General features: G+C 45.4%; 1 protein-coding gene across 2 annotated transcripts in view; it reads right to left on the bottom strand.

The window, feature by feature from the left end:
• Positions 1-14,534, bottom strand: part of Sord (sorbitol dehydrogenase) — a 31,527-nt gene that overhangs the window by 15,332 nt on the left and 1,661 nt on the right. The window contains exons 2-4 of one of the 2 annotated variants that reach the window (XM_052183423.1): positions 9,154-9,215; positions 3,476-3,509; positions 858-1,022 (exon numbers count right to left, since the gene is read on the bottom strand). In XM_052183423.1, coding sequence (XP_052039383.1) covers positions 858-1,022; positions 3,476-3,509; positions 9,154-9,215 — 261 coding nt within the window. The remainder of the gene's footprint in view (positions 1-857; positions 1,023-3,475; positions 3,510-9,153; positions 9,216-14,534) is intronic. The other variant, XM_052183424.1, reaches the window with a different exon arrangement.

Below are 14,534 nucleotides of genomic sequence, written 5' to 3'. Positions count from 1 at the left end.
ATTTTAAGGTCATCCTTGGCTAAATAGCAAGATGGAAGCCAATTGGACCAGAAGAGCCTTTCTCTGAAAAGAAAATCAAGATCTTTCTAATACAAAGATTCTAGGGTGTAGGGTTGGAAGAGCTCCACCCTGGGAAAGCCGACTGTGCCCGCTGTGATTCCGCAGTGAGGGCACACATCCTCTCACAACGGGGAGAGACTCTGTGGGCACCCAGTGATTACACAGCATGATTCCAGATAATGGTGGCACACGCCTTCAATCCCAAAACTTGGGAGACAGAGGCAAGGCATATTTCTGAGTTCGAGGCCAGCCTGGTCTGCAGAGTTCCAGGACAGCCAGGGATATACAGAGAAACCCTGTCTCAAAAAAAACAAAGAGTATTCCTACACAGGAAAAAAGTAATCCTGTCTCAAAAAAACAAAGAGTATGCCTACACAAGAATAGACTCACACCTGAAATGACATAAGCCAGGCATGGTAGCCCATGCTTTTTAAAATACTACTCTAGAGGCTAGGGCAAAAGGATCACCTTGAGATCTCAAAAGTAAATGAATAATAAAAAGTAAAATCAAAAAGGTCTTGAATTTCAGTATATGGAAGCAGTTTGCAACTTATGACAGGAATACTTTATCATCCCCCTTTTCTGATTTATTTCACATTCTCCATCTCTTTCAAAGGGGACAGGAGTCTAGAGAAGACATGATGATCACTCCTGCATTTCCCAGAACACATTGTGACTAAGTACCTGCTTCTGTCCCTGGTCTGTGCCCCTCTGAGGCAGAAGGTAAGATTCCTACATGTAGGGACACACTGCTACCTCGTACATTCCTGTACCAAAACTCTCAGACATTTACTGACCTGGTTTTAGATGTTTCACCAACGCTCCTACTTTTGTGACTGTTCCAGCAGCCTCGTGCCCAAGCACCATTGGCTTTTTCACAACAAAACCCCCAATCCGGCCGTGCTCCCAGTAGTGAACGTCTGAGCCGCAGATCCCCACCGAATGCATCTTTAGTAAGACATCTAATGAGATAATGGAGACAGAGGAAACACATGAGGGAAAGACGAACCTTCCATTGCTCTCAGAAGCTCTAGCAATTTCCCCCTAGACAGGGAAGAGAGCTGGGTTCTCAGAGTCAGGTAAAGAATTGAGATTACAAAGGAAAATGAGCCAGGCGGGCAGTGGTGGTGCACGCCTGTAATCCCAGCACTCTGGGGGGCAGAGGCAGGCTGGTTTCTGAGTGAGTTCGAGTCCAGCCTGGTCTACAGAGTAAGTTCCAGGACAGCCAGGGCTATACAGAGAAACCCTGTCTTGAAAAAAACCAAATCCAAAAAACAAAACAAAACAACAAGAACAACAAAAAAAGGAAAACAAGCTAAACGGGGAGCCTAGCTAAGCCTAGGAAGACACAGGGAAGGAACTAAGAGGATGGCCCACGCATGGTGGCTTGGCTGGCAAGGGCACGCGGTCAAACATCCATGCCTGTTTGTTCACAAGGCAGGGTTCTTGTGAAGGCTCTAATGGTACAATTAGCATTTAAATCAAGACTGTGAGTGGACCAGATTATCCTCCATAAAGTAGGCAGGTCTCATCCAATCAAGTAAAGCCCTCGGGAGAAGACCAAAGGAGAAACTTTCCTAAGACTCTAACACAGCAAACTTGCCAGAGCTTTCCAGACCGCCCAGTCACAGGGTCAGTGGCTTAACATAAAATAAACTGCCCCCCCCAACCTCTGTACATATGCACACACATAAACATACATATCTTACTTGTTCTGTTTGTTTGAAGAATCCTGACTAATCCTGCTGTACAAGATACTATGAGGAGGAAGCACTGTGTCAACCTTTTAAAGGAACAAATTGTTTTGCAGGAGATGACCAGTTGTTGGCCACTATGTGGTGAACTCAGGTTAAGTTCCTCGTGCCCTTGTTTTCTAACAAGGTGCAGCTTTTCTTAGCTCTCCTCTCAGTGGACTCACACAGCCCCTTGAGGGACTGAATCAAGGGAGGGCAGTGGCATGTCTACTGTCAAGATTCCAAGTGTAAGATCCTGCTGCTGCCGCTCAGCTCCAGTGAGTACCAAAGGACTCCTGCCCTGTCCGACTGAGCCGACTTTATGAATACCTTCCTGAGAAAAAAATCTCCATCTTTGAAAGACAAAAAGGCCAAGAGTTCTGCTACACACTCAGACATCTCAGTGACAGCACTTGTCATAGACCACCAGCAAAACCCTCCAGATATGGCTCTGGAGAATTGTCTCTGCCCTTGGTTTTGACTGAGCAGTTAGGGATGACAGGCTGAATTCTGACATCAAAGATAACAATTACTGAAATCAGGAAAACTAAGCTTTCTCTATCCAAGTTTGAATTTACAGCAAGAGATGAGATGTCTCTTGCTGAAAGGCTAGCTTTCTGAAATACTTTCTCTCTTCCAATTTAACTACAGCAAAAGGCAAAAGAATGAGAGTAGGCTAGAACAGAGGGAACCCTTCACAGATCAGGAAAGGCCTTACTTACCTGGCCGCCTCTGCAACCAAGGCCACCTCACCAGGATACAGGGAGGCGCCTCCTCTGAACATGGTATCTTGAGAATGTTTAAGCCTTAAATTTGCATTACTTGCTAAACACTGACAGAAACAGCTGTTTTTTATATCTTATCACTGCAAGTCAACAATGCAGCTGACCTTTGAGTAGCAAAGCTCAGGAGTTACCAAGAAAGCTGTCTTCAATCTGATGTTCACCCAGAATCTGTGCTTATGGGCTGAAGTGTGGTGTAGTATTGAGAACCCAGGTCTTCAAGGAGAGGCCAGGGATCCTGGGGACCAAAGACTCTGTGTCTCACCCTGGGATTCTATAGATTGTGAACTGGATTTTGAGATGAAGGGATCTACCCTGGCCAACACTTGGCATGACCTCCCCAGGTCCAGATGCCATCAGGAAGCCAGCAGGACAGTTCAGCCTAGTGGGCTCACCCACTGAGAGGCCGAGGAACAGAGCAAAGGCGTTAGGAGCTCTGCCCCTACACACTCAGTCACTTTTGATTAGGGAAAGAGACAGAGCTTCCCGAAGCCCCTCCCACCCCTACTAGACAGGTAGATAGCTCTAGTCTGGCCCTCTTGGGTGTACTAGCACAACGTTCCTCTACTAACTAAGAGATTTAGTTCTGTAGATTTTTAGAACTGGAGTTAAGATTTGGCATCTAATCTGGTAGACACAGTACTGGGCTGTTAGGTAGGAAGGGTTGGTTCTGCCTTTGGTCCACATGATTCACATCAGAAACCCAGAGCAACTTGGCAGTTTGGTATCTTAGCTTCTCTCCTTCTATCAGTGATCCTTTTACTTCAAACAGTAGCCAAAATAAACCACTGTGGCCAATGGACAGATGTAAGCACATTAGCTGGTAGGGAGAGGGGCAGGGACCAATGCACAGGCCTCCAAGGCCAACACCAGCAGATACAATGTCACGTCAAGACCTACCATTTGGGCCCAGCTCAGGGATTGGGTAGTTCTCCTGAAATAAATAAAACAGAGAAAGTTGTTTAGCCTGCATAATAACTATCCTTATTATTTTTTCACTTATAAAATATTTTCCTGGGGGCTGGAGAGATTGCTCAGCAGTTAAGAGCACTGTTCTTCCAAAGGTGCTGCGTTCAAATCTCAGAAACCACATAGTGGCTCACAAACATCTGTAATGAGATCTGATGCCCTCTTCTGGTGTGTCTGAAGACAGCTACAGTATACTTAAATATAATAATAAGTAAATCTTAAAATAAAAATATTCTCCTGGCGTTTCATTGAATTATTTCTCAGCACAGAAGTTCACACCTTACCTTATTCCCTGTGAGCTCTGAAGAGGCAGCACATCAGGCAGGCTAGAAACCCTGGCCTGCTTGCCACCATACTGCTCAGAGCAGAGCCACTGGCCCAGATAATGTCATACCTGATAGATTCCAAACACAACAGACACAGCTGAAGTTAGTGACCTGCCACAGAATGGAACAAGGTTCTGAAGCTGGGTTCCCTCCCTGGAAAACTGCCAGCTGCCCCAAGATTGTCACCTGTCAGATCCTGATGGAAGCCACTCGAGTTGCTCAACACGCCACCACCCCTCTGGTGCTACTTGCCTGGACTGAGAAAATAGTGTGCTAGATGTGTCCCTGGCAGATGTGTCTGAGCAGCTCTGGGTCTCTAGATTGGCCTTCCACTTATCCTAGCACCCATGCTATCAGATACAGATGTTTGTTCTGACATATTCCTGCAGGAAAGAAGGGAGTGGTAAGCAGGGGCTTCCAAGGGCTGTGTTAGACTGGTTGGAGGGTATCTGCACTGTCAGTACGTCCTTCTACTTCAGCTCAGGTGTATACCCAGGCCTCCCTTCTAAAACATCCATGGGGAGTTTAGGAGCTCGTTGGGAACATAAGGACCCTCATTTTAGTGCAAAAAGCAGCCTAAGGTATTCTGGTGTTCACAGGTAGTATTAGAATAGAGTTTTCTTTCTAGCCTTTTCTCCATGGCTAACTGGCCAGAGTTAAGTCAGGGTTGACAAGGAGGAAGGACACTGGGTGGACAGACCCAGTGTTTACTAATTCTTTGTGGGCAGACAAGAATCAGAGGGGATGCAACATGAATCGTTTACCATGGCTGCTGTAGGCCAGACAATCTGTCCATCTCCGGCTTACCACAGCCCAGAGCTTACAGATGACAAAGAAACCTGAGGTTAGGGAGTTAGGTAACTTGGTCAAGATCCTGCCACCAGACAGAGAGGATTATCCAGGGCTCAGTCCAGCTGTATCTGACATCTATACCAGTTTCCACTGTACCTAGTACAGTCCTGAAGAAGTGACCTTTCTTCTTTGGGTTAAAGAACTGTCAATCATGTGAAGTGATTAATAGGCGAGCCCCATGCAGTGTGTCCTGATAGGTCTCAGATTAAAGCTTTCCTGGCCAGTGAGATGGTTCAGCAGGTAAGGGGACTTTTGGACAAGCCTGATGACCTGAGTCTGATCACTGGAACCCACGTCTCAGAAGACGAGAACCAACTCACAAATTGTCCTCTGACCTCCACACATACAGCCCTCTCCCTCCCACCTCCCTCCCTCTCCTCTTTCCCCGTTCTGTACACACACACACACACACACACACACACACACACACACACACGAGTGAATAAATATTTATTACAAAGAAAGAAAAGCTCTCAACCTTCCCAAAGTTTCCTGAGTTGCCTTTTTTAATTTTATGAAACAGGGGCTCGCAATGTCCCCATGTACTGGAATCCACTATGCACCCCAAGGTGACCTAACTCATGAGTCTCTTGCCCCAGTGTCCAACTAAGATTGAGGCCTGTGCTGCCAGAACTGGCTCAGGCCACTTGCTATAGGCAGCCTCACAGCATTAATCCACAGTGACACCAGCTAGTGCTAACCTCTACTCATCACTACTATGCTCCTACCAAGGAGGGCCTTCCCCTAAAGCTCCTACACAGGATCTAAATGCTTTAACTTCAGACCACCAGTCTCTCCTGGTGAATTTTCCTAAGGAAAATTCAGTGCTAATTGAACTCCAGAGGGGGGAAAAAACTTCAATTCATGTGCTAATGCTGAGAGGCACAGAGCTATAGTGTCCATTGGGTTATCCTGTGCTGTGTGTTCTACAGGCTTCGTTAGTTCAGCTTCTGAGGCTCCACAGCCTGAGAATGAAGACTTGGGAGAGTTAGCAACCTGCTTAGCGCTGCAGAGGCTGTGTGAGAGGGCTGCAAAAGGAGCCCAGAGAGTGCCTGGGTTTTTGTTTGCTTGTTTTTGCTTTTCTCCTTCGCAGTAATTTAAAGGAAGAAGGAAAAAAAATCCGTTTTTAAAGAAATCACCAAATCCTTCTCAAAAAAGTCTCAGGTCCCATGTTTGACATTGACACCCTAGATTGTTGTGTAAACTTGTGTTTCTGTTATAGCAGATACAATTTTAACTTCAACTTCAGCATAATCTAATGAACTCGATTTTGTTTCTAACTTGGAACCTTGCCCATCCTCCCTACTAATGGCATCACAGACAAACCCCAGGCTGTTCGGGCTCCCCGCTCTTCCTATCTCTGCTTCCAGCTAGGGCAAGCCTCCCTTACCTCATCACACACAAAGGTGCAGTGCCTCTTCTGGACACCAGAGGGTGCTACGCTGACAGTCTGTTTACTGTTGAGTGGCAGAGGACATTGAATGCTTCCTGTTTCCCCCGCCCCTCTCTCCCCACACTCTATTTATCTGGAGGTGACCTTTAAGCTGTTCTTCCTCCCAAAAGCTGGGAATACAGTCGATTGCCACCACACCATATTTTTGTGGAAAAGGAGCCCAAGGCTTTGTGTATGCAAGGCAAACAATGGGGCTAGAGTCCTAAACAACCTCTCCCTGCCTCCAGATGACTTACTTCTCTCAGCTGCAGTTCAGCCCCAGCCTTCCCTGCAGGCAGTAGCCACAGGGCACAGGACCTTATTAAGATCCACCCTTGATAACTGGAGAGAAGGCTCAGCAGTTGAAACTGCATGATGCTGCTGCAGAGGACCAGAGTTCAGGTTCTGCATCCATGTTAGCCTGTTTACAAATGCCTGGAGCTCCAGCTCCAAAGGAGCCAGCACGGCTTTCTGGCCATTGCAGGTACACTCATGCATATATGCAGGTACATATACACAAATATAAAACGCCTTCTTTATACTTAAAATAATTAGTTTGCACAGCTGGTAAGCATATACCTATAGCCCCAGTTTTGAGGAAGCTGAGGCAGAAAGATCTACAATTTTAAGATGACCTGAAATAGACAGCAATATGGTCTCAAAATGAATAAGCCTTAACCTTGTAAACATTGCCCTAAGAACCACTATGGGCCCCAGCTTTACCAAGCCACCACAGCACAGCCACTGAACACTACGAGGTGGTGAATGGCTGGCTGCCCGCCCTGTTTACCTAATCTCCTTTTCCATCTCAGATTTCCTTGATGCTAAGCTTTCCTTTTCTCCCAATCTCTCAGGGTTCTCAGAGGTAGAATGGATGCCTAAAAGGGGTGAGGACAGACAGACAAATGTAGACATGCATCCATGGATGCACACACACACACACATTCTCATACACACACATTCTCTCTCTCTCTCTCACACACACACACATACTCTCTCACACACACACTCTCTCTCTCTCTCTCTCTCTCTCTCTCTCTCTCTCTCTCGCGCGCGCACGCGCGCGCGCACACACACACACACACACACAGTTACTTAGTTCGTCTGAGAGCCTATGCCTTCACTTCACTCTCAGTGACTATCATTTCAGATACATTCAAGGTTTCCTAAGCAGGGTTTCCTGTGAGTGACTCACAAAAGTGCAAAGAGGAGCTCTAAGTCTTCTTTAGTTATGTCAGCATTCCTGAACTTTTTTCTGAGTCAGAAACATCTAACTCACATGGAAAGCAACTCTTCTTTCAGCACACTCACTCTCAGTAACCCTTAGAGAATCTCCAGGAAGATGTCCCTGGGTAGATGGAATCATCTCGGCTGTCTCTTCCATCCAAATAGAGTGTGTGTGTGTGAGTGTGTGTGTGTGTGTGTATTGTATATGTGTAAGTATGTATGTATGTATATGTATGTATACACATGTATGAGTATCTGTGTAGTTTGAATGTCTCTTCATAAGCTCCCTTTGGTATATTGGAATTCACACCCTCAACCCATTTTGCCTAGATCAGTGGTTTTCTCTCTCTTTCTCTCTCTCTCTCTCTCTCTCTCTCTCTCTCTCTCTCTCTCTCTCTCTCTCTCTCTTAGGTTTTGTCCCCCACCACCCCCACCCTGAGACAGGGTTTCTCTGTGTGGCCCTGGCTGTCCTGGGACTCACTCTGCAGAACAGGCTGGCCTCAAACTCAGAAATCTGCCTGCCTCTGCCTCCCAAGTGCTGGGATTAAAGCCATGTGCCACCACAGACCGGCTAGATCAGTGGTTCTCAACCTTTTTAATGCTGCAACCCTTTAATATAGTTTCTCATGTTGTGATGACCCTGATCATACAATTAATTTCATTGTTAGTTCATAGCTACTTTTTCTGGTTATGTAAATATCTGCCATGCAGGTTATCTAATACGTAACCTCTGTGAACGGGGTTAAAAAAAAAACCACTGTTTGAACTGGATAGTGGTGGCACACGCCTGTAATTCCAGCACTCTGGGAGGCCGAGGCAGGCGGATTTCTGAGTTCGAGGCCAGCCTGCTCTACAGAGTGAGTTCCAGGACAGCCAGGGATATACAGAGAAACCCTGTCTTGAAAAAACCAAATCCAAAAAACCAAAAAACCAAAAAAAAAAAAAAAATGCTGTTTGAAAAACCACTGGCCTAGGTAGTAGTCAGGGAGTCAAGACAAGGAGAGATTAGGGAAGGATATTTTCCCTCCTCCAGCTGGTCTGGAGAGCTGGGCAGAAGTCAGGCTCTGGAATAGCCTGCCCGTGTACAAAGCTGGCTCTCCTCAACCTGCTCTGTACCTAGGGCATGTTATATAACCTCTTGAATTTCCTCTTTTGTATCATGAGGATAATCATAAAAGAGAGTGCCGACTCACAGCAAATATGTTTGCTCTTATTACAAAAGAAATAGCCCAAAGTTCTGTTCCCGTAACAGTTTAACCAGCTCTGGACAACCTTGCCCTTTGGGAAAGGGCAAAGTACTTCAAAGTGTTGTAGGGGAATATTATACTCCCCTTTTTTTCATGTTAACTTTGTAAGAAATTTATCCTTTAAAAGGATGGGGCTTGGAAGACCTGAAGTAGGCCTCTAGTAATGATTTAGGCTTGCTTCTTGTACTATAGAGATGAAGCCACCCCATACCTTAAAGGGACAGACAGGGAAGATAATGCCACCTATGCCCAGATTCTTAGCAGATGTCTTTGCCACTTGCTCCCATGTGGGGTCAGCATGCTTGTGATCCCAGGGGCTGTGCTGAATACTTAAGGTGGACAAGACACCATTGTTACTCTTCCTGCTCCATTTTCCCCTAACCCTCATATATTTGTCTTATGCTCTCAGAGTGGGAGGAAAAGGCAAAGGTTTTCCAGTTAGGCAGACACTCTGTTCTAGCCATTGGTCCTGGCATATGAGGTGGCCAAAATGAAGGTCTGAAAGCTCTCCCATTGTCCACTGACCTGGTCCTCTGCCCAGACTCTCCTTGTTCTAGCCGGCCTCTGTCCTGCTGATGACAATCTTTCTGAAATACGAAGGTTTATATTCCTCATTAGCCCTGAAAAAAACGTTCCCCTCAAGTGGGGACCCCATTCCCCAATCTCACCTCCAGCCACAAACGCTTCCCACTAACTCATCCTCATAAAAGCTCCTTCCTCTCCCTCCCTGAGATCCCATATGAGAAGAGAAATGAGACATCCTAACTCCTGTGGGGCCCTAAGGAGACTTAGGTTCAGATGTGTTAGGATGCAAGAATTGGGAAACACCCAAATAGCTCTATCCAACAGTTTGGATTGCTGTTTTTATTTTTGTTTTTTTGAGACAAGGTCTCTCTGTATAACCCTGAATGGAACTAGGCTGCCCTCAGACTCACAGAGATCTGCCTATTTCTGCCTCCCAAGTGCTGGGGTTAAAGGTCAGTGGCAGTACCTGGCTTTCAGCAGGCTTTTGTAGCCTAGGGCCTTGTGTGCTCAGGCATTCCTTTTTTAAGAAGCCTTCCCTGGGGTAACACGGGGAACTGGGAACATACCATTTGTACCCTCTGTCCAAAAGATCATGATCTACACAGGACAGAGAACTGCTTAATTCTCATCAGTAATAAAATTTTTCTTCCTAATTAAAATATAAGAACAAAAACCATATCTAATTTATTAGATATACTTATTTATAGTAAGTAAGAATATGCCTGTTAGCAACAATGGAGAAGGCTTGTGCACAGTTTTATATAAGTATTTGTACTCTTCTTATATTAGACTGCTAACTCTCTGCAAACCTTGACCAAGTTTCCAAATGACCAAGGTTAGAAATGTTTTTAGTATAAAAGAAGTCTAGCTTGGAGAAAACCTCTACCTTCAGCATCATATATATGTACATATGCACATATTTCTCATCCTTAATATGTCATGGGATATTTGAAAAAGAATTTCCCCTAATCTATGATCCCTTTTCTTCTCAGAATAGGGTTATTTCCTCAGAACATTAAAACCTTGTCAGACTGGTGCTTCCTTCTCCTTTGATGGGAAATAGTTCTGCACCTTTGGACCTTTCCAGACAAAGGCAGTGCTTTCTCAAGCACCTGACAGAGAAGCCAGGTGGCTGTTTGAATCTGAAGTGGCTTAACATTGGTTTGGGTTTTGTTTGCTGTAGAAACATAATTTAGATGGAAAGAAAGGAAGTATTTCTTTGGACAGTTCCTTGTTTTCTAAATGCGTTTGGTGTTCTATTTTTCCTCTGAAGTGCCTCTGACAGGGAAGAGACGTCATTCAATGCTTTTTCTTTCCCTTTAATGATGAGGATTGGACTTGGGGCCTTGCCCATAGTAAGCCTACCCTAAATTACATCTCTAGCCTCTTACTTTAAAAAAAAAGATTTATTTATTATATATAAGTACATTGTAGCTGTCTTCAGAAACACCTGAAAAGGGTGTCAGATCTCATTACATGGTTGTGAGCCACCATGCGGTTGCTGGGAATTGAACTCAGGACCTCAGGAAGAGCAGTTGGTGTTCTTAACTGCTGAGCCATCTCTCCAGCCCCCTCTTCTTACTTCTGAGATAAGGACTCACTAAACCACCCAGCTGGTCTCACTATAGCCCAGAGCAGCTCTGAAGGCCATGAACGTTCAGTCTTCCTGCCTTAGCTTTGTAAGTAGCTGAGCTATAGGCTCCAGCTAAGCCAGACATACTAAATTATGGAGTAACCTGCACCCCTCTCCAGGTGTTCTCCCTGCTTGAATCCAGCTGCTCACTATGGCTATCAAGGTACCTGGCTCTGTCAGGTATTGACAATTCCAGCCAGGAAAAGGGACAGGATATCTGGGACCATTTGATCCAACAGGTGATCATGACAAGACCTTCCTTTTCATCCAAAGCTTAACAGTGAAATCTATGCGTTTTATTACAGATACAACTTGTTTTTTTAAAAAACATCATCAAAGCAATTCTCTTCTCACTGTATTCTATTTATTTAGCATGCCTATGCACAAGTACATACATGCCACATACATGCAGGTGGATGTCAAAGGACAATTTCTGGAAGCCAGTGCTCTCTTTCCACCACATGGGTTTCAGATATCAAACTCAACCTGTTGGGCATGGCAGCAAGTGCCATCTTGCCAGTCCTTAAAACAATTCTTTTGCCCTACGAAATGTTACATTTCCTCAAAAAGCAAAATCCCTTATTTAAATTTCATATTGATGCATTATTCTCTCTGCCTTTATAATGAAACAATATTTTAACCCATCATTTTATTTTTTTAAGATTTATTTATTGTTATAATTTACTGTTATACATAAGTACACTGTCGCTGTCTTTAGACACACCAGAAGAGGGCATTAGGTCTCATTACTGATGGTTGTTGTGAGCCACCATGTGCTTGCTGGGAATTGAACTCAGGACCTTTGGAAGAGTAGTCAGTGCTCTTAACCGCTGAGCCATCTCTCCAGCCCCCACTCATCATTTTAAAATGACTGTTTTTTTCCTTTACCTTGTTATCCACTCATTGCCAATGAGTATAAAATGAACAAAAAGCCAAGCCACCACCTTGCTACCTCGCTCAGGGTGCTCAGCTGTCTGTCCCAGCAGCTGAGCTGTTCCTGTCCACATGCTGAAATAAGCAAGGGCCAGTGCTCAGGAAGAACGAAGATAGCACACTCTCTGAGGACCTGTTTGCTGTAGAGTCCGGCAAACACTACTCTGTGGTCAGCTGGAAATGAAAATGAACTCCTAGCCGGGCATGGTGGTGCACCCCTGTAATCCCAGCACTCTGGGAGGCAGAGGCAGGTGGATTTCTGAGTTCAAGGCCAGCCTGGTCTACAGTGTGAGTTCCAGGGCAGCCAGGGCTATACAGAGAAATCCTGTCTTGAAAAAAACCAAAATCCAAAAAAACAAAAAAAAAAAACAAAAAAAAAAAGAAAGAAAGAAAGAAAGAAAAAAAAATGAACTCCTACTTTCGTCCCAGTTTGAAGCACTGAACTAAAGCACCCGGCACATGAGTGGGAAGTGGCAATGTAGCAATGTCTTAATTCCTTCCCTTAGTATCCTTACTAGTCTAGCGAACTCTACATCATAAAATATTTCTTAAAAATGCAAAAACTTACAAGCCACCCTCTTGTCCCCAAACAAAGATTCTGTGCAGATAAGCAAAGTCCACTGTTTTCTGTTCCAATTTCATGAACTAGCAACTCATTGCCCAATGAAGAAAAAGTTCTAGATTTTTCAGGATGGGCTAAGGAGGCGTAAAGCCGTTGACCTGCTGCAGCTGAGCAGTGTTCTGCCTGGCCCACATCCTAAGAATTTTGCCCAAACTGTCCATACATTTGATGGTTTTGGCCTTTATCCATCTCTTCATAATAAGGCTGTTTAAAGGCTTTGGGCTCCTGCTTAACTCCAGTTTGCACAGACCATTGGGGATGCCTGGGACTCTATGCTGGCCCTTTTGTAAGCACAGTGCCAAGGAAGTTCACACAACCCAAATACTAAAGCCTCTCTTCCTCTCCTCTACTTCCTCCCTTCTTCCTCACCCCTCCCACCCCACCCCTTCCTCCTCTTTCTCTGTATTAGGGATTTAACCCAGACTCTACCACTGCCCTTGAATTTACTTGTAGTCCAATCCATCCCTGAACTTTTGTCCTCCTGCCTCAGCCTCCTGAGTGGCTGGGATTACAGGCCTGGTGCTCTTCTTCAAGGAGCCAATTATAGCAGGAGACTGTGCTGAGCCACACAGCTCCCAGCAGTGGAGGTGGGGCTGACCCCCCATTCCAGGCCCCTTGGTTTTGACTTTGCTATTCCTTTCCAAGAATACCCCCTCATGTTTGCTGATGAGTCGCTTGCCTCCTTGTATATCAACTCACTCATTTATTTTTCCCACTTTTTTGGGGGGAGGGGGATTTGGGTTTTTCAAGATGGTTTCTCTGTATAGCCCTGGCTGTCCTGGAGCTCACTCTTTTTCTCTCTTGCTTAAGTCCCAATTTCTCCATTTAAAATAGAGAAATCTGAAGCCAGGGTGGTGGTGGCACACAACATTAATTCCAGCACTCAAAAGGCAGAGGTCAGCAGATCTCTGTTCATTCAATTCAAGGGCAGTCTGGTCTCTAGAGGGAGTTCCAGGACAGCCAAGGCCACACAAAGAAATGTTTCAGGCTGGAGAGATGGCTCAACGGTTAAGAGCACTGACTGCTCTTCTGAAGGTCCTGAGTCAAATCCCAGCAACCACATGGTGGCTCACAACCATCCGTAATGAGATCTGACTCCCTCTTCTGGAGTGTCTGAAGACAGCTACAGTGTACTCACATATAATAAATAAATAAATCTTTAAAAAAAAAAAGAAATTATGTCTCAAAAACCCAAAAACCACCTAACAAAAATAATAAAATAAGCTGGAGAGATGGCTCAGTTATGAGCACTGGCTTCTCTTCCAGAGGACATGGGTTCATTCTTCCCTCTCATTTATCACCCAAATTACAAACACTCTCCTTGGTGTTGACTCTAGGTGTTAGAAGACTTCAATTACTGAAGTAGGGAAAAGAGAAGCCAGTCTTCCAGGCAGCCAGGGGCCAGGTTGGGTCTTAGGTTTCCTTCCTGCTTGTCTCAGCAAAGTGACTCAGGTCCTGTTTTTCTAGAGCTATAGCCTGGACATTGGTCAGTTTCTGGCCTTACTGGTGTCTGGGAAGGCCTGAGCTCTCTTTCCCTTCAGAGTCCTTGGGAATCCTGCTTTAGATGCTGGGAATGGGTGTTTCTCCAGAGAATGTGAGCCCCTGAGGCAAGGGTCTTTATCAGCAGAAGCTATCCCTGGTCTACTCAAGTGGAGGCCAAGCCTCAGTGCCCACCAGTCCTCCATGGAAGACCTAAACTGTGGCTGTGGCATTACATTAAAAAAGGAAGACATGTCTTCTCCCTTCCCCATTTTATAATCCATAGCCAAGCTAGCCTATGACTTTCAAAAGCCACTACCACCTAATCTACCATACTCAGACATCCTGGGTTTCACTGTGGTTCTCCTAGGAGAGAGCAGCTCCCCTCAAGATGCTGGGGTTTGAGGCTCACCCCACCACCCAGACTGTACTACTGGATCTATCTGCCCTAAGAAAGCAGAGGGATAGAGGTGCCCCATGGGGAGTGGGGGTGGAGGCTGAGAGAGTGTCATGCCTGAGCAGGAAGAAGCCCAGGAGGCCTGTGTCTCTGGACAGATGGATGGCCGGGGTCCCAGCAATAGCACGCTCCCTCCGTTGACCTCACTTCAACGGTTATTCTCAGGCAAGCTGAGCCATCCACAGTTTCCTTAAAGAGCAGTTTTAAGCCTTGTTGCAGGCCAGAGTTTTGATGGTTTCTTTCACCTGTCTCTTTGG

Source organism: Apodemus sylvaticus, chromosome 5 (assembly GCF_947179515.1).
Source record: "Apodemus sylvaticus chromosome 5, mApoSyl1.1, whole genome shotgun sequence".
Classification (NCBI taxonomy): Eukaryota; Metazoa; Chordata; class Mammalia; order Rodentia; family Muridae; genus Apodemus; species Apodemus sylvaticus.
Note: the sequence above shows the minus strand (reverse complement) of the source record. Positions and strands in the feature narration are given on the sequence as shown.